The sequence below is a fragment of the Anabrus simplex genome, chromosome 5 (assembly GCF_040414725.1).
Source record: "Anabrus simplex isolate iqAnaSimp1 chromosome 5, ASM4041472v1, whole genome shotgun sequence".
NCBI lineage: Eukaryota > Metazoa > Arthropoda > Insecta > Orthoptera > Tettigoniidae > Anabrus > Anabrus simplex.
The window spans coordinates 258,268,702-258,292,565 of record NC_090269.1 but is presented as its reverse complement, the minus strand read 5'-3'; the positions used below and the strand labels follow the sequence as shown (position 1 = coordinate 258,292,565).

Genomic DNA, 23,864 nt, shown 5'->3' with positions numbered 1-23,864 from the left:
ATAAAACTTCTTTCAATTTAATCCGGTTATTTCTGGGGTCGCTCAGCCTCCTAGTTCATTTTGAGTTTTTGCCGGATACACTTCTTGTTGCCATGTAACATTTCTCATTAAAGTTTTTTTTTCTAGTTGCTTTACGTCGCACCGACACAGATAGTTCTTATGGCGACGATGGGACGGGAAAGGGCTAGGAGTTGGAAGGAAGCGGCCGTGGTCTTAATTAAGGTACAGCCCCAGCATTTGCCTGGTGTAAAAATGGGAAACCACGGAAAACCATTTTCAGGGCTGCCGACAGTGGGGTTCGAACCTACTATCTCCCGAATACTGGATACTGGCCGCACTTATTTTAAAGTTTTAACACGAATTCCACTTAGAATCAAAACTCAGCCGTCCGAGTTAAAGGCTGCAACTAACCGTAGCCACTTCATTAATCACACGCCATCAACTCAATGCAGAAACACATCTTCTTTTTGGTCTTTTCTCAATTACCTAGGTTTGGCACTTCGTATGGATTCAGCCAATTTTTACGGCCGGATGCCATTTCTGACGCCAACCTCATGCGGAGAATGTATTCATTATTGCGTGTTTTTGTGGTGGTTTGTAGTGTGATGTGTTGCATTTCATCATGATGTGTTTTAAGACAAACAAACAATCAGCCCTCGAACTAGAGGAATTAACAAGGCAAAGTTAAAATCTCCGACGAGGCCGAGAATCGAACCCCGGACACTATCAGTACGCTAATCATTCAGCCTAGGATCCGGAAAAAATGCTATGAAATATATACTTCTCTGTATTGTACCCTACCGTATCTTGGATGGCCCCAGCCGGTAGCTATGCACGGCTCGAAGGATGGCTGATATTTCTTGTGAGGAATACATATGTTCCCCACTTTATAAGAAGGTTTGAAGGTACCGTCCATGATCAGCAGGGCTATGTCGTTATGCAGCTTCCTCTCAACGTAATGCTCGTGCACTTTTACTTCAGCAACATCGAGCTCTTGGATGAAGTCTTCTTCCTTGGACAGGTCCCAAGCACCGGCACGAACTCTCAGATTCTTTGGATGCATCTTGAATCTGTACAATAAAACCAACAGCATTAATCCCTTTATAAATAGCGCTCATTAAAATGTACGCAGCTCTTGGTATTTTAAATGTTTCGTCACTTTCAAAGTGGCTTGATGGTTTTCATGGATTTCTCCACATCTACAACTTAGAGCTAATTGATTACGAGCTTAGATAAGTGCAGAACCGCTTCTGTTGTGAAGTGGTTAACGTGATTAGCTGCCGCCCCGGAGGCCCGGGTTCGATTTCCGGCTCTGCGACGAGATTTGAAAAAGTGGTACGAGGGCTGGAACGGGGTCCACTCAGCCTCAGGAGGTCAACCTAGTAGAGATGGGTTCGAGTCCTACCTCAGCTATCCTCTAAGTGGTTTTCCATGGTTGCCCACTTCTCCAGGCAAATGCCGGGATGGCACCTAACTTAAGGCCACGGCCGCTTCTTTCCCTGTTCCTTGTATTTCCCTTCCAATGTTCCCATCCCCCGCAAGGCCCCTGTTCAGCATGTCAGGTGAGGTCAGCTGGGTGAGGTACTGGTCCTCGTCCCCGATTGTATCCCCGACCAGATCTCTGACGCTCTAGGACACTGACCTTGAGGTGGTAGAGGTGATATGCGTCGCTGAGTCCGAGGGAAAAGCCAACCCTGCAGGGTAAACAGATTAAGCAGAAGAAGAAGACGAAGAAGATAAGTACAGAAACAGTTCTGTAAGGTATTACTATACTATAGCATTTATTTGTTAATACTTGCTCATATTATCACCAACTCTCAATGACTGACAAGTTTACCCAACGTAAACAATATTGTACATACACTGAATGGCCAAAATCACTAGAAGGGGGTGTCCCATTAGAAAATGTGCCTTGTATGACCCCTGAACGTTGCGGCTAGGTGCGGCATAGCTCAGCAGTCCGTCACTGACACCCGTGTTATGAAGATGGCAACACGTCGCTAGTTACCCCAGGGATTACACGCGAATTCAGGTTTCCGAGGTCAACAGTGTCGAGAGTGGATCTTCAATATTGCAGAGAGAATGCTACCACCAGCGTAAACCGCCGCATGGGAAGAGCACAGGTGTTTAACGAACGGATATCATGTCGCCTCCGCAGAACCATACTGGGCGCTCGACGGGCTACTGTGAGTCAGATCATCGCCCAGTTGAATGTTGGGAGTCAGGAACCCATTTATACCAGGACTGTAAGGTGGCAACTGCACCGCATAGGCTTCACCAGCTGACGACCAAATCGTGCCCTTTTGCTGACATCTCGACACAGAGCTCAGCGACGTGCATGGGCCCGCGAACATCGGGAATGGACCATAGAACAGTGGCGGCTTGTTGTATGGTCCGATAAATCTCTGTTCCAGTTGTATCGAGCTGATGGACGTGTGAGAGTGTGGTGTATGACTCATGAAGCTATGGATCCTGCGTGTCAACAAGGTTCTGGTCTGGGCGGCGTTCTTCTGGTCGCAATTAGACCCCATTGTCCGGTTGCTGGGAGCGCAGAAATGTTCACGTTATGTTGACATTCTTTCAGACCATTTGTATCCCTTTCTCGGCCTGGAGTACCCTGATAGAGATGCCATGTTTCAGCAGGACAATGTGCCGTGTCACCACTCTGTGGTGGCACGCAGATGGTGGGAGAAGCACTCCAGTGAAGTTACGATGATGGATTGAACCTCCAGATCCCCCGATCTTAATCCAATGGAGCATTTATGGGATGCTTTCGATGCTGGTGTATATCTTCATGAACCCCGCAATAACTACACAAGACCAATTGTGGGCAGTAGTGCAACATGCGGGGGTCCAGATGCCTCCAGAACGATTTCAACCCCTTGTAGAGCCGATCCCTCACGGTATTGCTGCCGCGTTGAGGGCTCGCGGAGGAGCAACTCGTTATTAACATCACATTCAGTGTCTTCCTGTGACTTTTGGCCACTCAGTGTATATACATACATATCTTTATTACCCACCCTAGAATACACCATCGGCTTTACAGGTAATAAAGACAGACAGAGCGAAACCCCAAAACAAAAAGAACAAACAAACAAACACTAGGCACTACATCTCTCCTAAAACTACTTAGCTAAATTATTTACCTCTAAATCTACTCAGTGTCCTCCCACACGCACGCGGATAGCCGGCAAACGTGCAGGAAGCACCGCACTACAAATTACCCTATTTCCCTATTCCCCTATTCCTACCAACCACCTAGAAAAAATAAATATAGTAGACCGGTCTCTGCGTCAGCCCTGGTATGGAATACATGCCCACCAACCCGTTGATCGCAGGGACTAGCCTCGCCACGTAAGAACTGATCTTATTTCTCACCTACACCTGCTGACAATGTATTCCTTACCTACCATGTGTGCCAAGCCAGCTTGGCGGAAACCAGACACATCACATGGCTTGTCACACACTTCCGCTATATACGTCACACCTTCTCTGTTCATTGTCAGCTCACTACCTTCCCTCTTCTTTTTCTTTTCTTGCCGTGCAGACATGCTAAAGCCTAGTTTCTTTGGGTTGGGTCAAGCCCCAGCCCCTCCCTCTTCCCTTGATACGCCACCTTCTCCTCTCTCGCACTATTCCCGCCCACTACATCTCACCTTCTTGAACTTAAGACTTAAACATCAACAATTTTTTTTTCACTTACACACAAACAGACAGTTTCCATTCCAAGTCCATCAGTTCACTCAGTCTTCACAATCTACAACACCACACTTGCCTCAAACTGTTAGACTTAATTTTTATACTTCCAACATTTTCTCCTTAACTACAGTCCCCCTTAATCTATCTAAATTACTATTACACATTAAACTTAATACATAAACATCAAGAATCCCTCAATTTTACACCCTTCATCAAGGCATCTACACCATTTTTTTTTACCTACTTTCATAATTTCCATACTGCCAACATTTTCTCCTTAACTACATTCCCACTTAATCTATCTCAATTCTATCACAAATACCTTCTTTATACTTCCTCCTCACAAACAATCCATTTTTTTTCACTCCTCATTTACACACCAACAGACAGTACACCATTCCAAGTCCATTAGTTCACTCAGTCAACTCGCTTTTTTTTCTTTTTTTTTACTTCCATCTAAGCTTTACACTACCCTCAAACCTACTCAACCTCCCCTTTTCTCAACGCTTACCTAATTTTCTCAGGCTTTCTCTTTGCCCCAGGCGGATCACCTTTCCACAGGGCAAGGTGCTCTCCCCCTTTCCCCTACCACTACAGCCGCCTCTTCTGATATCATGATTACCATGATACCCTTCCCGCATTTGCTCAGGGCGGATATCCATTCCTCTGAGCAGATTGCCTTCCCCCTTTCTCCCTCAGCACGAACCACATTATCTGCACAACCCCTGTTACTCCCTCAATTTCTTTATAAATATAGCTCTGGCCACATTTAAAAATTTCGTTATATTCGTTCCTTTCTCCCACTCTCTACATAACCAAGATGTTATCTTATAGCTTTCCCCTACCATATGCAGCTCCTTCTTACTTAGTAGTTTGATCTTTATCTCCGCCAAAGGTCGGCATTGATTAAAAATATGCAAGTCCTCCCACTTCTCTCCACATAACACACATCTATCCCTATTCTCACTACCTACCCATCCCCTATTCCTCGGAACACCCAATAACCACCAATACAAACCTCTCTTACCCCTTCTACCCTCAAACTCCGTTTTCGGGTTTATTACTTCCACCAATTTATTTAATACTGATAAAGAGACTCTCTCTCTACATTCCCCTATTAAGCTCTGTCTTTCAATATCTAGTAGTCTTCCCTTTATCCTTTCCCATACCCATTTATTCCTACCATCCCCCAGACCTCTCCATATACCCCCAATCCAATCTTTTGTAACCATTTTTTGCACTTATTCACCCAGTAACGTTCATTCGTCATACCTTTCTGAAAATTAAACGTTTCTTGTACTAACGCCCCACCCTTCCCTTCCTCCAATCTAATCCAGTACTTGAACACCCTCTTAGCTATTTCAACCTCTATCGATTATTTACAGACTAATCTGGCCCCGGCATTGGCTGTACAATTCGGTAGGTCCATCATGATCTTGCTAAATTTCGCCACCACCTGGTTTAGTTCACTCCTGTCTTCCTCCATTCCCCATACTTCAACCCCAAATAGCATTTTGCCCATTACCAGTGATTTAAACACCGTTTTCTGAATTTTGTATTTAACGTCTGGAAATTTCTTTTCTAATACCCCTACTACCGCAAGCGCTCCTCTTCCTTTAAGTTTTGCCTTCTTACACTGATTTTTCCAAGAAGCATTCTTACTAATTATTACACCTAGGTACTCAATTTTTCCCCCTGGTTTAATTTCTTCCTGCTCCAGCCTCCAAACTTCCTTATTCTTTCTCCCACCCCTTTTCCTACACACCAAAATCTGAGTCTTTCTTACATTTACTCTGAGAGACCATTTCCTAGTATATTCAACTACCTTGTCCAACCCTTTTTGCAACCCATTTGCCGTCAAAGCCAAAATCAATAGGTCATCCGCGAATAGCAACCCCGGAACCTCCATTTTCCCTACCCAAGGGCAATGCCATGCGTCTCCACCATGACCCTCTAAAATATTATTTATAAATAATATAAATAATATCGGGGATAGCTTACATCGCTGTCTCACCCCGCTTTTCGATTCAAAACACTTACTCAACCTTCCATCCTGCAATTTAATCATCACAAACATTTCCTCATAAATAGTTTCAATTGCCTCCCTCATTTTTTCGACATTCCAACCTCTCCTAATCTCAAAAATAGCGCCTCCCTACTGACCGTATCAAAGGCTTTTTCTAAGTCAATCGCTGCTATAAATAATTTACGCCCTGCTATCCTCACATACTTTGTAATCAAAGTGTCCAGAATCCAAACATTATCAACTGTATTACATCCTTTCCTAAATCCATTTTGGAACTCAGATATCCTACCGTACTGTTCCGCCACTCAGTGTATATGCGCACGATTTAAAGAGATTTGATATAAGATTTGGATGTTCTTGTTGAACGAAACATATCATTCTTTGTTTAATAGTATGCATTTTTCCAGTGTTTTTCAGTGTTATAATTAGTGTTTTCGACAGACTGAAAATCATTAAGGTGACATGTAATTCACCGATCAATAAATTTAGACTGTGTCTGCCTCATGCGGACAAAAACAGTTAACATGTCTAGAGGTAGGGGGTCCTATGGTTGGATATGAAGGCACAATAACATCCAAATTTGCAGAGTTTTGTAAGCTGTTCAAGCTAGGCAATCAACTTATTAACACGGTGGCCTTAATAGCTGTTACGGGCTCTGTTGCTAGTCTGAGAAATCATGTAACCTAGCTCATCAATTTGGATAAAATATCCACACATATACATGCACAGAATAAATAGTTCAACATGTATATTAAGCCAAAAAAAATTCTTGCCTCTTCCTGAAAACAGAAATTCTGGTGTTGGAAGCTAGTAGATTCCATTATTTCAGTCACGAATCAAGAACCTAACCGCTACTCAGTGGGATCCATACCTGTCACGAAGTCTGAACTGATTTAAAGCTCTAACTGACCTCGCCACGTATGGTTCTGACTCACGAACTCCTTCATGACGGTTTCTAGCTGTGCGGCCACGGGTACATTGCCATTTTAACCAACTTCTCCGTTCCTGTTTCGTGAAGTTGATGAATACAGAACGCAGAACAGTTGATGCCAACTCAAACAGCGTCGGAAGGGGGTACTGTAGGTTAGCCATATTTTAGACCAGGGTTGGTGAACCTATGACACTAGGTGACACACGAACACGACTTCTGTGGTACACCGCATAACACACTAACATATGTTAATGTTTTTTTGCAACTTGATTTACGTCGCACCAACACAGATAGATCTTGTGGCGACGATGGGACAGGAAAGGGCAAGGAGTGGGAAGGAAGAGGCCGTGGCCTTAATTAAGGTACAGCCCCAACATTTGGCTGGCGTGAAAATGGGAAACCACGGAAAACCATCTTCAGGGCTGCTGTCACTGAAATTCGAACCCACTCTCTCCCGGATGCTAGCTCACAGCTGAGCGCCCCTAAACACACAGCCAACTCGTCCGGTATTTTAATGTTTTTAATATGTAATAAACAGGTCGAAAAATCTACCAACATAGCCTATTTTAACATTACTCTTTAATAAAGAATTATGTTACAATATTAATTCTGAGGCCATATTTCTTTACAAATTTAATTAGGTTAAAACCCCCTGCTGGCGAGATGTAGTGTTTACACTACACTACGTCTTCTGGTATGGGTTAGAGCAATTTGTAACTTTCATTGACCTGTCTCAGTCTCATCCTTGGCTTTGACAATATGAAAGTGACCGAGGTATGAGCGATGCTAGTAATACCATACCTTATGCAGTTAGTCCCTGTTATGAATGGTGTGAAAATATCGCTCATAGGGTCAGTTGGTGCATGCATTTCAGTGGGCTTGGCAGGTTGATATGCAGTAGCAACTACTGGCTCGGTGAGGAAAGCAATGGGAAACTACCTCTCTCCTCATTTCCCTAGTACGCCTCTTCAGTGACGCCTAGGCTATCTGTTGATAGCTTTCAGTGGAACTGTGGAGGATCAAACCAGCCTTCAGGCTGAATACCCAACAAAAGTATATGTTACTCTTAAAATTACCTGTTTTTAAATGTAATGTTCAGTGATGTTTGCAAAATAAAATCATGAAACATTCAGTCAAATGGATTTAAGTGCACCGCGCGAGTTGGCCGTGCGGTTAGGGGTGCGCAACTGTCAGCTTGCATCCGGGAGATAGTGGGTTCGAACCCCACTGTCAGCTGCCTTGAAGATGGTTTTCCGTGGTTTCCCATTTTCACACCAGGTAAATGCTTGGGCTGAACGTAAATTAAGGCCACGGCCACGTCCTTCCCACTCCTTAACCTTTCCTATCCCATCGTCGCCATAAGACTTATCTGTGTCATTGTGACGTAAAGCAATTAACAAAAAATATTTATATGCAATGCAAATTAATATCTAAATGAAGTCAAATGAGGGGTTTCATGATGATTTTAAAGGAAGTTAACCGATGGCACACTAGTCGAAAAAGGTTTGCCATCCTTGGGCTAGACAAACATGTGGTAGACTTGATAATAATTGATTCCACTTCGTTTCACATCTACAGTAGTGTGCCCGTTTTAAAGTTCCAACCCACTTACAATTATTGTACGTAGATACTAGACATATCATTGTTGAGCCCAACAAGAAAAATTTTGTTAATAACCTGGGAAGTGTTGATCAAGCGGCAGGGAAACCTTCCTGGACTGTAATGAAGAATCTTAGAAAGCAAGGAAAAAGGGAAATGAATTGTAAACTGGATAAATGAAGGGAAATTATAGATCCTTGGAAATCACTGAGTAAATGAGAGGAGTATTTTCAGATCTTCTCAACATAAAAGTAAATTTTTCTCTTGAAGTCCAGAACAGTGGAGTTCATGGGCAGAAGAAGAACAATAGTAGAGAAATTACTCTTTTCTTTGGTATTTGTTTAACGTCGCACTAATATATCGAAGGTTTTCGGTGATGGTAGGGTGGGAGATTGGGAAGGTAGCGGCCATGGCCTCCATTATAGTACAGCCCCAGCATTTGCCTGGTGTGAAAATGGGAAACGACGGAAAACCATGTTCAGGGCTGCCGACAGTGGGGTTCGAACCCACCATCTCCCGACTGCAAGCTCACAGCTGCGCGACCCTAAGCGCACAGCCACATGCTCGGTGAAATTACTCTTGAGGAAGTGGAAAGGATGGGGTATAAAATATTACGATAAAGCAGCAGGAACTGGTGAAGTTAGAGAGTCGAAAGGCAGGGATGAAATGGGTACCTGGAGTAATAGGATTAGTGTGGGATATAAGTTACCTTTAGATTGCATGAAGGTAATAATTGAATGTATAAGTAAGGCAACACAATAGATTGCAACATCTATCGAGGTATGGCATTGCAGGCGAGGTATTCAACTTACTGCTTAACACAATGAGCAGCTGTCAATGCAACTTTCCCCGTCAGAAGGGATGCCCCACACTGGAACTGCCAGTTGTTGCCGTTCCGCGAGAAAATAGCGAGCATCCAAGGAAACTCTCCAGGTTCAGTGCGCGTGCCCTGCGGTCCGGATCCTTTCTTACACATCCTCAGCCGAGCCGGACGTCTGGTTGTGGTGGATGTAGTGGAGGTGGTCGTTGTCTCTTGCGCGTGTTGACAGCACACTTCATCGTCTGAACATTCCACGGCAGTCTCACTTCCTCCAAGACCACTCCTAAAAATAAGGATATGATTTATTGAATCAACCACTTCAGTGTTACATTTTACTCTCACTGGCACAAAAATGTTGCGTGGAAAGAAGTAGCCGTCGGACTCAAACGAAATTGTTTTAGTGAGATTACACAGTCAAAGGAAACAAAGAAAAAAAGGAAAGATTTTTCTACAGTAGTTGCTTTACGTCGCACCGACACAGCTAGGTCTTATGGCGACGATGGGACAGGAATGGTCTAGGAATGTGAAGGAAGCGGCCGTGGCCTTAATTAAGGTACAGCTCCAGCATTTGCCTGGTGTGAGAATGGGAAACCAAGGAAAACCATCTTCAGGGCTGCCGACAGTGGGGTTCGCACCCACTATCTCCCAGATGCGAGTCACAGCTGCGCGCTCCTAACCGCACGGCCAACTCGTCCGGTGGAAAAAGAAAGAAAGAAAGAAAGAAAGAAAGAAAGAAAGAAAGAAAGAAATGATTACAATACAAGCAATAAAGCACTGTTGCATGGGAGATTACTACGGGGTGCAGGGAGAAAAACGTTCCCTACAATTTCTTCAACTTAAAACCGAAGGTGCGCAAGTGGTGGTGAATCCACTTCTAGGCTATCTTCTGTTCAGTTTTCCGAATTTTAAAGTAATTTGCAGGATTTTATACCTTTCTCGGTTGTTTTATGGTTTCTTAGCTCTTTAAACTGAAATTTATATAAATTGCAGCCACCTTTAAGACTAGGTTTGGGGCAAAATATCTCTATAGTTCGACGCCCCGAAAAAAATATAATTAAGAAAAGACTAGCTCGAGCTGTACTGACTGAATTATGGTCCCAGTACTTCATGTTAAGTCGCAATCACATAATCTTACCTTCGTGATGTCCGTTTCTGCACCCAACTGACAACAAAGAACGTGCCATTAGTTGCTCTGTTATTATTAATCATTACCAATTCAAGACAAATTTAAAGAAAAGTATGTGGTAAAGTTTACGGAACTCACGTTTTGTCTACAAAACGTCTCTAGTTTCCTGGGTCGTAGGATCGAATAATAAAGGGCCCCAACTCAATATATCGGACGGTTAAGAAGTTGGATGTTTTTCCACTCTACGGTGAGTTTTACCAAGAAACCACCACTTAAAAAGAGTGGATTTTTTAGAATTTACCAGAGCTTTCGAATGACAAATAATGGTTTCAATGGACGTGATAGAATTTTAGTAATAAACGTTAAACATTTTTTTTTTTTGCTAGTTGTTTTACGTCGCACCGCCATAGACAGGTCTTACGGCGACGATGGGACATGAAAGGGCTAGGAGTCGGAAGGAAGCGGCCGTGGCCTTAATTAAGGTACAGCCCCAGCATTTGCCTGGTGTGAAAATGGGAAACCACGGAAAACCATTTTCAGGGCTGCCGACCGTGGGGTTCGAACCTATTTTCTCCCGAATACTGGATACTGGCCGCACTTAAGCGACTGCAGCTATCGAGCTCGGTATAAAACGTTAACACATGAAGCGACTTCATATATTGTCTACAGTATATTGATAACCGCCACAGGACAATGTTGATAATTCTCTATATACTTCTGTCGCAGATTGAGGTCACGTTTAAAACCTCGTCGGGTCGCCTCCTGACTAAATACAAAGGTAATTCAAAAAACAAATCTCCTAATTCATTGCTCAGATATAAAAAAAGAGAGGTCGCTAAATTATGTGTCCATTGGTTTGGAGTTCCACCAATTGATGGCGCAAAGGTTCACAAGTCGTTGAAAATGAAACTTGGCACAAAGACAGCAGCAGAATGCTGAAGATACTAAAGGAATAAACGTGGGAGGAGATACGCGCAGTGATCCATTTATTGTAGGCAAAAATCACACAACTCGTCAAGATTCACTGGTAGTGGGTGTATTCGAAGTGACAGTGATATTTATCCATCATGTGCGAAAATGGTGCCTTGAACTTGCAGAGGTTGAACAACTGTGAAATATAAAGAGAGGACTGGCCGTCCATCGGCATCAGATACCTTGATGCACGTATGTGCAGGATGGTGATTTTCCAGGGACGATGAACTGAAAAATTAACACATCACTTTCTGTCGTCAAGGAATGAAGAGATTAATTTTGCACAACGACAAATGCTATACCATCAATAGCTACATGCGAAATTGATTTAGTCTGGCATAAAGAGAGTTTGGAGTTCTAAACAAAATCTAAAGAGTAAATACAATCTTCATGAAATGAACATCAGGTGTGGGGAATACATCACGGTCAACACTGCTTGCGAGGAGATGAAAGCTTCACTGAAGACATCAGAAATACAGTTATATCAACCGGACACAGGTGCCTAACAAACACTCTCAAAATTCTACGTGAGTACATAAACATAATCTACAGTGAGTTTCTTCAACGGATGACATAGTAACAAATGAGTGGACACAATCGAAATACCAACGATGAAACATAGCGGCAAATTTTGCAGTAAATGGTTTACATCATAACACATGCGTCAAAAACCACTTCCATGACCCTATCGAAGACTGCAAGTGCGAGCTGTACAATAATTTTTGTGACCGTTAATCATCGCACAATCTATAAACCAGACCAGTATCATTAACCATATTTTTCTGAGAAGAACCAAAATTTCAACAACAATCAGTGACTATTTAACAACTTGTAAATAATGAGACGTCTACGTTTTTGTTATTTATCACATTTTGTATATATGGCATTTTGGATGCAATAAAGTTCATTCAATAAAATTATCGAAGTACTTCGTTGATTCCATCCAGAATAAAAGAGTAGGGCCAAAATACAACAGAGAGTTCGAAACTATTTCACATGTCCTGGGAGCCGGTCCATATGGTGAATTACTACGCACCTCACGCCATAATATAGCCAGATCAATGGTAGCTAACGCTTTGAGAGGACAAGGTTATGTCTATCAAGAAGTACACGGTCTCTCCAACAGAGGAAGCAACCGACGCATTTACATTATTGGTTTTAAGCCATCTTGTTCATCATTGATCCAAAAATTAGATTGGAGACCAAGAAAAAACCAGCCAGAAGAGTTCGATGCGGAAGAAAAGAAGAATTTATGAAGAAACGGTGGACTTCTATAAGCAAAAGTATAAGCTCTCATCCATCTCTGTAATCGGCTTGATGTTAGGTGCTCGAGGAACCATACCTAAATTTTTTGTCAGCTTCTGCAATACCTTTGAGCTGAATAGAGATTTCATTTATAACAGCGCCATTACCACACTCAAGATGTCCATCACGATCTTCAAGAACCATGCTTGCGGACCTCAAACAAATGTTTGACGTGCCCCTCTCTTTTGCCTTAACCTCATACGATCTCATTATCTACTGTATCTGTATCCATTGTTGTTGTTAAGCTACTCTTTGTCCTTGGGAAACCTGCAACTGTTGCAGGGAAATTGTATAACAATAATAAAACTAAATTTTGAATATGGTACACTTTTTGACTGTCATATATTTACAGAAACATTATGAAAGTCCTAGTAAAGATAGAACTTTCATTTCTTTACGGCTGTAAATATAAAACTGCATGTAAAAATCCAGTTATCGTAGGTGAGTTGATAAGATCGAGCATGAGATCTGATGGACAGGGTCTTCTATGTGAAATATAAGAGTCAAAAACAAAGAGAATATTTAAATCTTGAAATAATATCTTAGAAAAAATGAAATATTAATCTCTGCTGAATATCAGCTTTCTCTTTCCAACAGTCTCCGTTATACTAAATGCTGAACATGGTACATTGTTCGGACAGTCAACTTTTAAAAGAAATATTGTGAAAGAACTATCAAAGACAGGTCTTCCATTTCATTACAGTTGTAAATAATACATAGAATATAATATAAACAATCTGAATAATTCAGTCATTTGCTAACATGTTCTGGAAAAATGGTTGTTAAATTTGACCCACTTCCCAAATTAAAACAGTATTTAGAAAATCACTAGTTTCCTCTTTAAAGCAGTAAGTCGTCTGTGTTGTCAAAACTTGGGAAGTGAATTTATTTTTGGGGGGTTTAGAATCTCGTACCTGAACTTTATGCAGCCCTACACGAACAGTAATCTGCGCGCTTCAGTTGAACAGACGCTGTGCTGCTAACCACTTCTTGACTACCCACGTGTTTCTTGAGGAAGCTCAACCTCACCATAAGTGTTTTATTGATTTTGTATTCTTATATCATTATCGGCTCCGTAAATTTAATCACGTAGATTTATTCAACTGATGAAACTAAAAGCACTGACGTATACAGATATGTTTTCCGTTTTGGAATAAATATAAAATTAACATTTTAATAATTATGTCAATAATACCGGGAGCCATCCACATCATTTACATATCATTAAAACAGCATACATATCATATTTGTAAAATTAACGCTCATTCGACTTCATTTCTCTAAGGATAATTGCAATATGGGCATCAGAATTCATAACAAATAGTATTACACGATAAATTTAACAACTTTTTCTGTGAGTATTATTACAGCTAAAAAAGCATATGTTTACATAATCTTGAATTTGAGGCTTTTCTACATCTGTTTTAAAAAGTTTGTAATTTTAGAAACCCGAGTTCATTTTCTGCAGCTTGTGTTCAAGTTGACGTGGAATGTCCCGAGTGTTATTTTACGACAGATATGCTCAAAATTATGTTGCAAATCATTCTCCAAATTACGCGAGTCGTACCGAAACCAACAAGTAAGCAGTTTTTGTGAACCAGTTTTTGAAGACCTGCCTCAAAGAAGGATAAATACCACATTTTAATCATTGATGTTCTAGAGAAATAAGGTTCAAAATAATGCCGAATATGTTCCTGCGAAAACAGATAGGAACTTTGTTGAGAAGGAAGCCATATCTTTCAGTGTCAACTTTGTTAATGTAAATTTAAAGCTTTATAGTCTGTCGAAAACACTCATTATAATACTATAACATACCTATAAAAACACAATATTGAACAAAGTATTACATATTTCGTTCTACAAGAACATCCTCAGATTTTTTGTTTGCTAAAATGGCTTTACGTCGCACCGACACAGATAGGTTTTATGGCGACGATGGGAAAGGAAAGGCCTAGGAGTTGGAAAAAAGCGGCCGTGGCCTAAATTAAGGTACAGCCCTAGCATTTTCCTGGCGTGAAAATGGAAAACCACGGAAAACCATCTTCAGGACTGCCGATAGTGGGATTCGAACCCACTATCTCCCGGATGCAAGCTCACAGACGCGCCCCTAACCGCACGGCCAACTCGCTCGGTGAAAAGTATTTACAAGAATTGGGGATCACATGTGATGGCATCTTGCAACGTGCCATTTTAAAGAAGAAACGTGAAGGTCTACAGAGTTTTCAAACAAAACATAAAATGAAGACAGGCAAGACGTGAACTGAAGAAAGGAAAGAAGCTCACCGGGGAAGGATGTGGGAGTACTGGACGAGTGTTAAAGCTAAAGACAAAAAACGGTTGAAATAGTGTGGTCCATAGCTGGCCGCAAACGAAATAATAATAATAATAATAATAATAATAATAATAATAATAATAATAATAATAATAATAATAATAATCTATGTTGTTAATATATGTATTCAGAAAAAATGTGCGTATGAACAGCCTCTGAGTGTCGGCCTCGCCAGTCGAATTGCCGAAGAGTATGTGTTACCTAGAGTATAACATGAGTGGTGGTGACTGCACTTTTAAGAAAAACAAAAGGATTATCAGCCACCTGATATCAATAATTCGGAAAAAGGAAGGGTTTTATATGAAGGTATCGGCTAAATAAAAGTATGGATGATGAAGCGCCAACGTCCAGCGTGTTCGGGGTTAACACAATACCACATGTCTTACGATGTAATGCTAGTTGCTTTACGTCGCACCGACACAGATAGGTCTTATGGCGACGATGGGACAGGAAAGGGCTAGGAGTGGGAAGGAAGTGGCCGTGGCCTTAATTAAGGTACAGCCCCAGCATTTGCCTGGTGTGAAAATGGGAAACCACGGAAAACCATTTTCAGGGCTGCCGACAGTGGGGTTCGAACCTACTATCTCCCGAATAATGGATACTGGCCACACTTAAGCGACTGCAGCTATCGAGCTCGGTTACGATGTAATGGTTTTCACCTCCAGTAGTCTCTCATATTGCGAGCTCTTCCATTCGCGTCGAAATATTCACGACATAAGAAAACCTGTGCTCAATGTGCGAGAAATTTTCTTCTTCAGTATGAATGAATGAATTAATAAATAATAATAATAATAATAATAATAATAATAATAATAATAATAATAATAATAATAATAATAATAATAATAATTGTACCGGGAGGTACACCTCAACTCCATTCATTCAAAATAAGCGCCTTAAGGAACGCTATCCTTCTAAAAAAACGTGAAACACCTACGGTATGAAGTTGAGATATTGACCTGAAGATGTCACCATTGAAGCACTGAGTAATTGTGTTACTGTGAAGTTGCTTAAACTGACTGGATTTATTTGCTTTGTGTTTGTTTACTTCAAGAAGTTTGAACTTTTCTCCATAGATGTCTCTACAAAAACTGTGGTCATGCACTCTGGTTCAAGATGGAAGAATGAGTGATTTAAAGAAATTTCGTGTTCTTATGTTTCCGAAATAAATTAATGTTCATTTTTATATATTTCTACGTTTACACTTCCCTCTCATTCCGCCAATTTTTGAATCTGACCAATCACATTTTTTCTGTAATTATTTCTCAGCCTATCACAGGCTTCTTGTTGCTTTTTGGGTGTAACCTTTGAATTTGCCAATAAAATTGAGAGGGTGTGTCCGGATTGGTCCAAAATCCTCTCGAACAATCCCCTCGGGTATATAAGCTGAGGCTTTTCTAGCTACCCTGTCTCATTGATCGTCGACTTTCTGAGTGTGTGTGTTAAGATAGGAGGCGGGGTGCCTCATCCTTCGGCAGGCAGAACAACAGCCCAGGTAATGGCCACTAATATTCTATCTTTCTAGCTGTCTCCGCAAACTTATCCGAGAGGAAGGTTCGAATTTCAAACTATGTAAACAACCTTTCCTAAAATGTAAATTTTCTTTCGGCTAATGTAAAATTTCATAAAGTCTTTAACTGTAAATCGGGGATAGAGAGTGAGTTACCCTCTCGAGTTCCCCTTCAACTTGGTTTGAGGTGACTACGATTTCGTAACTGTTTTTATTTCCTGTAATGCATTAAAATAACCTTCTTTCGAGGCACCTCAGTAGCTTGGGATTAGCCCCTGTATCATCGGGCCGAGAGCCCAGTTAGGATTGTGTACTTCATTATCTAGGAGCGCAAGTGTATGCCTCCATTCATGTTGTGTTCGGGCCATTAATTTAACCTGTTCTTTTTCCACGAAGGCCCAGTATCTTGGGTAATAGATATCCCTGTGTAAAAGTAATTTAAATTGTAAATTGTGCCCAAAGAGGCCAGAGATCATAAGGTTTTGTGTAATGTTGCCTTAAGCGGGCTGTTAGATATCAGTTAAGGTTGGAGAGCTTGTAAGCTCTTTTCTAAGTTTACTGTAATATTGAAGGGTGCCTTTGGAAGACCGTAAATTGTTACTGTTGGAGCCAAGTGCTCGTAAACACTTTGTAGTGGGAGACATCTCTCCTTATCTGACGAACGCAACATTTGCAAAACTTGTAAAGTTGGAGCCTGAAACTCAAAACTTGTAAATCTGGAGTCTGAAGCTCAAAATTTGTAAATTACCTATTGTTGGGTTTTCCTATTTTGTATCTCTATTGCTATTTTGTACCTGATTAACAGTACGTGAAAACGTGGTTTGTTAAGTTTGAGATTCTAAAAGAAATATAACCTTTATTTAAAGTTTTAAATTAATTTTTATATCGTAGTTAGACCCATTCAACACCAGCAATCTCTTTCACCTCTTTCTACTCCACGGAATCCCCCGAAACAACAACAACAACAATAATAATAAGAATAATAATAATAATAATAATAATAATAATAATAATAATAATGGCGTGTGGCCTCCGGAGAGGCTGGTGCAGGTATTTTGATTTGACGTCCGTAGGCGACCTGCGCGTCGTGGTGGTGGGTGGTGGTGGTGGTGATGACGAAATGATGATGAAGACGACACATACACCCAGTCCCCGTGCCAGGGGAATTAACCAATTACGGTTAAAATTCCCGACCCTGTCGGGAATCGAACCCGGGTCCACTGTGACCAAAGGCCAGCACGCTAACCATTCAGCCATGGAGGCGAACAATTTTTTATTGACGGCGTATTTATAGACCTATGAATGAATTAATTAGTATATACATACACACATACCCCTTCATTACAGACTGTTATGCTCCCTTCAGCGTTCAGTTTGCGAGCCTTTGAGAATTAAGTAAGCAACTCCACAACACTCTCAACTTGCAAATTGCCCTGCAGCTTCCTTTGCTACTACAACTTTTATCATTAAAACTCTAGTTCTCTTGCCCTCTATGGCCAAGCCAAGATTCTCTTACGTAACCTACCTTCCTCCATTCCCCTCGCACGTCTCCAAACCCGAAGCAATTTCATATAAAAAGCTTCATTCATTGAGTTTTTCCCTGACATAAAACCGAGTACCCTCCTACCGCTGTTCTCATCTATTTTCACCCTTAATAATTCCTTCTACTTTTATGTCTGTTACTCGTAAGTTATGAATAAAATATCCTGTATTCAACGATGTTTCCCTGACGTGTAGCAAAACCAGGCTGAAAACGAACCTATAAAAAAGTATAATTTGTTCTGAAAGCTGAATTTTCTTACAGAAAAGCGTTAATATATAACTAACTAACTAACTAACTAACTAACTAACTAACTAACTAACTAACTAACTAACTAACTAACTAACTAACTAACTAACTAACTAACTAACTAAATAAATAAATAAATAAATAAATAAATAAATAAATAAAATAAATAAATAAATAAATAAATAAATAAATAAATAAATCATCATCATCATCTGTTTACCCTCCAGGTTCGGCTTTTCCCTCGGACTCAGCGAGGGATCCCACCTCTGCCGCCTCAAGGGCAGTGTCCTGGAGCTTCAGACTCTTGGTCGGGGGATACAACTGGGGAGTATGACCAGTACCTCGCCCAGGCGGCCTCACTTGCTATGGTGAACAGGGGCCTTGTAGGGGGATGGGAAGATTGGAAGGGATAGGCAAGGATGAGGGAAGGAAGCGGCCGTGGCCTTAAGTTAGGTACCATCCCGGCATTCGCCTGGAGGTGAAGTGGGAAACCACGGAAAACCACTTCGAGGATGGCTGAGGTGGGAATCGAACCCACCTCTACTCAGTTGATCTCCCGAGGCTGAGTGGACCCCGTTCCAGCCCTCGTACCACTTTTCAAATTTCGTGGCAGAGCCGGGAATCGAACCCGGACCTCCGGGGGTGGCAGCTAATCACGCTAACCACGACACCACAGAGGCGGCAAATAAATAAATAAATAAATAAATAAATAAATAAATAAATAAATAAATTTGATTTCGTAACATGTTATTGCACCTTCACTACACTTGCAGAGCTGGTTTTTGTGTTAGTAAAAATTGGGTCTTACCTGTATAATGCAAAAGCGCCTGCCGCCTCGTAGTTAAGCGTGCCATTAGGTAAACACTGTCCAGCTTGTACACAGTAGCAATCAACTCCTCCGTCACATGTACATCGGTCGTAAGAAGACCTGTCATCGATGGGTTCGCCAAAGTACAGATTGCCTTCATCCCCGCTGTCTTGTCCGCAGACGAACACAGCAGCGTAAAGTAGTAAGACATACGTCGGTCTCATGATGCCGATCTGTCTCTTGTGCTGAGAACCAAAAGATACCGTATCGTAAGGATCTGTTATGATAACAACAACCGCAGGATGCTTGTATATCGCGGCTAGGCATGTCTTATCCTCGTCGACAGGAAGAACAAGCACATTAAGAATATTTTAACGACGTTTTGATGATTGTTCTTTTCATCTGAAAACACTTCAGTGAATAAATAAGAATATGATGCAAGCTGCTTCCAGTTACCTAACCTATAATAATAATAATAATAATAATAATAATAATAATAATAATAATAATAATAATAATAATAATAATAATAATAATAATAATAATAACCTTTTTCTCAGTATATTAGGATCAGCACCTCGTGTGGATTTAAGCTAGTTTCACGGTCTGAAGCCAACCATTTGTGGTGGGAGGTCATATCAATCAATCAATCAATCAATTACCACTGACCTGTATTTAAGGCAGTCGCCCATGTGGCAGATACCCTATCAGTTGATTACCTAGTGTTTTCTTAAATTATTACAAAGAAAGAAGTCGGAAATTCGTCGAACATCTCCCTTGGTAAATTATCAAGTCAAAGCAATCTCGGTACAGGCCATGAAGGACCTTGGAGGGGTGGAAGGTAAAGGCTGCCACTATCCGCAACCTCGGCACTTGATGGAGTTGAGTGGTCAGCTCCACGCCCGGCCGCCTTTGCCTCCAGGAATTAACCTGGTACTCATTTTTGGTGTAGGCTGAGTGAATCTCAGGGCCATGTGCACCTCCGAAAGTGGAAATCTCGTGTCTTAAATTTTACGACTTCCTGGCGGGGATTCGAACCCGAGCACGCCTTTATCGCCTCGGTCAGGCAGCCCCTTTGGTAAATTATACCAGTCCCTAATTTCCCTGCTATATGCGAATGTTTTCCCCAATTTGGCCTGTTGAATTCGACCTTTGTCTTCAATATTACAATCGTTCTAATTTTTAAAACTCCATCCAAGCTTTTTCGTCAACTGATATCATTCCACGGATTAGAAAAACCAGCACACTACGAAGAACTGTTTAAAGAGCTGAATACAACCGAGGGAGCAAACAAGATCTGCCGTTTGGCAACGCAACAACGCAAGATGTCAGCCTTATCAAGAAATTCGAGGACGGCAAACACCCAGTCCTTCAAGATCCACGTGTGATTCCAGAGCGTTAGAGTGAGTACTTTTCAGAAATATCCAATGAAGAATTCCCACACCCGACTATATAGACCACTTGGACCGATACCACCTATCTCAACAACAGAAGTGGAAAGTGCCTTCCTAAAAATGAAGAAAGGGGATGCAACTGGGCCCGACGATATCCCGGCCGAGGTATAGAATATTCTTGGTAATCGTGGCACCTTAATTCTCACGAACATCTTTAATAGCATTGTGGGGTTTAATGAGTTTTCCACAGTCCGGCTGAGTAGTATAACAGTGCCGATCTGGAAGGGCAAAGGCGATGTAACCGAATGCTCAAATTATCGTCTGATTCGTCTCCTATGTTACACGTTAAAGATAACTGAAAGTGTTCTCTACGCCCGGCTTCGCAACATTGCTTCCATCACGCGAACCAAGTGTTCTCGATGCCCGGCTTCGCAACATTGTTTCCATCACGCGAACTAATGCGGATTTATGTTAAAAGCAGTAGTACAACCGATGCTATCCACGCAGCTCGCGTACTCCTGGAACGACATCGTGAGATGATCAAGATGGTTCACGGGGCCTTTTTATAGACTTGGAAAAGGCATTCGACAGGGCACCCCACTATTTCATTTGGCATGCACCACGCTTGCATCGTCCTGGACGCTTACATCGAATGGACGCAACGTTTGTATCGTTATGTCAACAGCGCTGTTCGTTGTCCAGTTGGAGTCCACCAATGCTGAGCCCTCTCACCACTATAATGTATTCTCCTTATGGACGTAATAACCGCTGACCTTCAAACACCCAATCCATGAGCTCTTTTCTACACTGACGACGTTCTTCTAGATCGGAAAATCGCATGGTATTTCAGCATCAGACACAACAGTGGAAGACCCATCTTGAGACCAATGGGATGAGGCTTAATAATCGGAAGACAGAATACATGGCAAGTTGGAGACAGCCTAATTACACCCTCAGCATCGGTGATGAACAACTGACGAAGACTACCAAAGTTCAAGTGTCTTGGCTCAGTCATTAGCTGCGATGGTGATATCCTTCTCGATGTCCGTAGTAGGATTAGCGCAACTTGAACGAAATGGGGACAAGTTACTGGAGTAGTTTGTGATCGGCGGATGCCCGAAAGGCTCAAGGCAAAAAATGTCTTTCATCCTGTCGCCCTCATTGGAATCGAGTGCTGGCCGGCAACATCAAGGCACGAACAGGCAATCCATGTGATGGAGATGTGGATCCTACGTTGAAGTCTTCTGTTGACACGACGGGATCATGTGTAAATTAGACTGTCCTCTGCAATTGGGTATGGCTCCGATCGTAGAGAAGGTGCGTGAAGCGCGGCTGAGGTCGTATGGGCACGTTGTACGAAGTGACGTGAATTCGATTGCTAAAACTGCTTTTAGATTTGACCCTGTCAGAAGACGGCCATGTGGAATATCTAGGACAAGGTTATGGAAGATATGAGAAAAGCCAATGTCACACCTGTAGACGCACTTGACTACAGTAAATGACGACGACATTGCAAATATGCGGACACTCAGATCTTGTAGAAATAACGCGAGGAAAGAGAGCGAATGGCATTCTATGCCATCTCTGAACTGACCGCTCGGACCATTCCACTTAGCCGAGCTGTTCGTCTCCTTACTCCCAAGTCTGTCCAGCACAAATTTTGCAACATTCTGGTAACACTACCTACTCTTTTGTTGGAAATCACTCAGAAAAATCATGCTGCCTTCCTCTGGGACGTCTCCATTCTCGAATGTAGTAATCCCGGCGTGGTTCTCATACACTGGAACCATACTCTAACTGGAGGTCATACCAGTGACTTATACACCATCTCCTTTACATACTTACTTCGTCTTCTACTGTTCTTTCCCCACACATGTGTGGTCGCGGGTGCGAGCCACCATGTGGGTTCTGCCCTGTTTTACGGCCGGTTGCCCTTCCTGACGTCAACGCTATGGAGGGATGTAATCAGTATTACGTGTTTCTCTGATGGTTAGTAGTGTAATGTGTTGTGTGAATATGAAGAATATAGTGTTGGGAGAAACACAAATACCTAGTCCCCGAGGCAGAAGAATTATTCAGACGCAACTAAAATCCCCGAACCAACTGCGAATCGAACCCGCAAAGCCCTGAACCGTCTCTAATGTATAAGAAAGAATGCTTTCCGAGATCCTTCATGCGCAAACGTCAAGCTGACTGGTCTTTATATATCCGCTTTATGTTTATCATTCCTTTGCACACAGGGTCTAATACAGCAACTCCCCATTCATTTGGTATAACTCCTTCATGCAAACAGTAATCAAATAAGTACTTCAGATATGGTATTATATCCCAACTCATTGCTTTTACTTTGTCCCCCAGAAATCTTATCACTTCCAGATGCTTTCCTGGTTTTTAGTTATTTCTCTTGAAATATCTTTATTATGACAGGAACATTTCAGTACTCCTCCAGTATTCGTTAACCTCCTTTACTTGAACAAAATTCTTATATACAACTATCTTTACATATTGCTGACTGAATATTTCTGCCTTCTGTAAGTCCTCACATATACTGTACAATCACTTCGTTCATCAATTATTCCTGGAATATCCTTCCTGGCCATGTTTCAGCCTAATAGTACCTATACATACCCTTCCATTGTTCACTAAAGTTCATATGACTGCCAGTTATGCTTACCATCATGTTATCTTTAGCTAAACTCTTCGCTAGATTCAATTTACTCGTAAGTTCAAGATTTCCATACTTCCACAACCATTCCTAACTGTATTTCTTTGCAACCATCACCTCGTTCTCAATATCTTTATTTCTCTGTTATAATATAGGTGACTTTTACCATTCCTTAGCACTTTTAAACGTACTTACCTGTTTTCACAGGCCTCAACAACTGTTTCAAACCCATCCCATAGGCTGTTTATATTTTCTATTTAACATCTTCCACCAATCATAATAACTTTGTAAACACTCCCCAACGCCTGTCTTATACACCACAATGTATCTTCCATTAATAATACTTTTAAAGCTTTATTTTCTACTATCAAGATACCCGTGTATTGCTACGGCTTAAAATGAAAGTTATCATTCCAAGTTTTACATTTTGGAGGGTCCATTGTCGGTTGAGCCTGTAAAACGCACCTACAGTTCGTAAGGCAATCGGTTTTGTAGGTATAATTACACTGACTGACAGAGCAAATGCAACACCAAGAAGGAGTGGTCAGAACTTTATGCCATAAGACCTACCTGTGTCGGCGCGACGTAAAGCCCCTAGCAAAAAAAAAAAAAAAAAAAGAACTTTATGCCAATTGCAGGGTAGACTGACGTCACTGAGGTATGCTCATGATGTGAAATGCGCCGCTGTGCTGCGCACGTAGCGAACGATAAATGGGACACGGCGTTGGCGAATGGCCCACTTCGTACCGTGATTTCTCAGCCGACAGTCATTGTAGAACGTGTTGTCGTGTGCCACAGGACACGTGTATAGCTAAGAATGCCAGGCCGCCGTCAACGGAGGCATTTCCAGCAGACAGACGACTTTACGAGGGGTATGGTGACCGGGCT

General features: G+C 41.8%; 1 protein-coding gene across 1 annotated transcript in view; it reads right to left on the bottom strand.

The window, feature by feature from the left end:
- Window positions 1–19,153, bottom strand: part of LOC136874816 (phenoloxidase-activating factor 2) — a 44,348-nt gene extending 25,195 nt beyond the window's left edge. Inside the window, exons 1-3 of the mRNA XM_067148494.2 lie at window positions 18,918–19,153; window positions 9,068–9,358; window positions 802–1,070 (exon numbers count right to left, since the gene is read on the bottom strand). Of these exons, the coding sequence (XP_067004595.2) occupies window positions 802–1,070; window positions 9,068–9,358; window positions 18,918–19,141 (784 nt within the window). The 5' untranslated portion in view covers window positions 19,142–19,153. The remainder of the gene's footprint in view (window positions 1–801; window positions 1,071–9,067; window positions 9,359–18,917) is intronic.
- Between the last annotated feature and the right edge of the window lie 4,711 nt (window positions 19,154–23,864).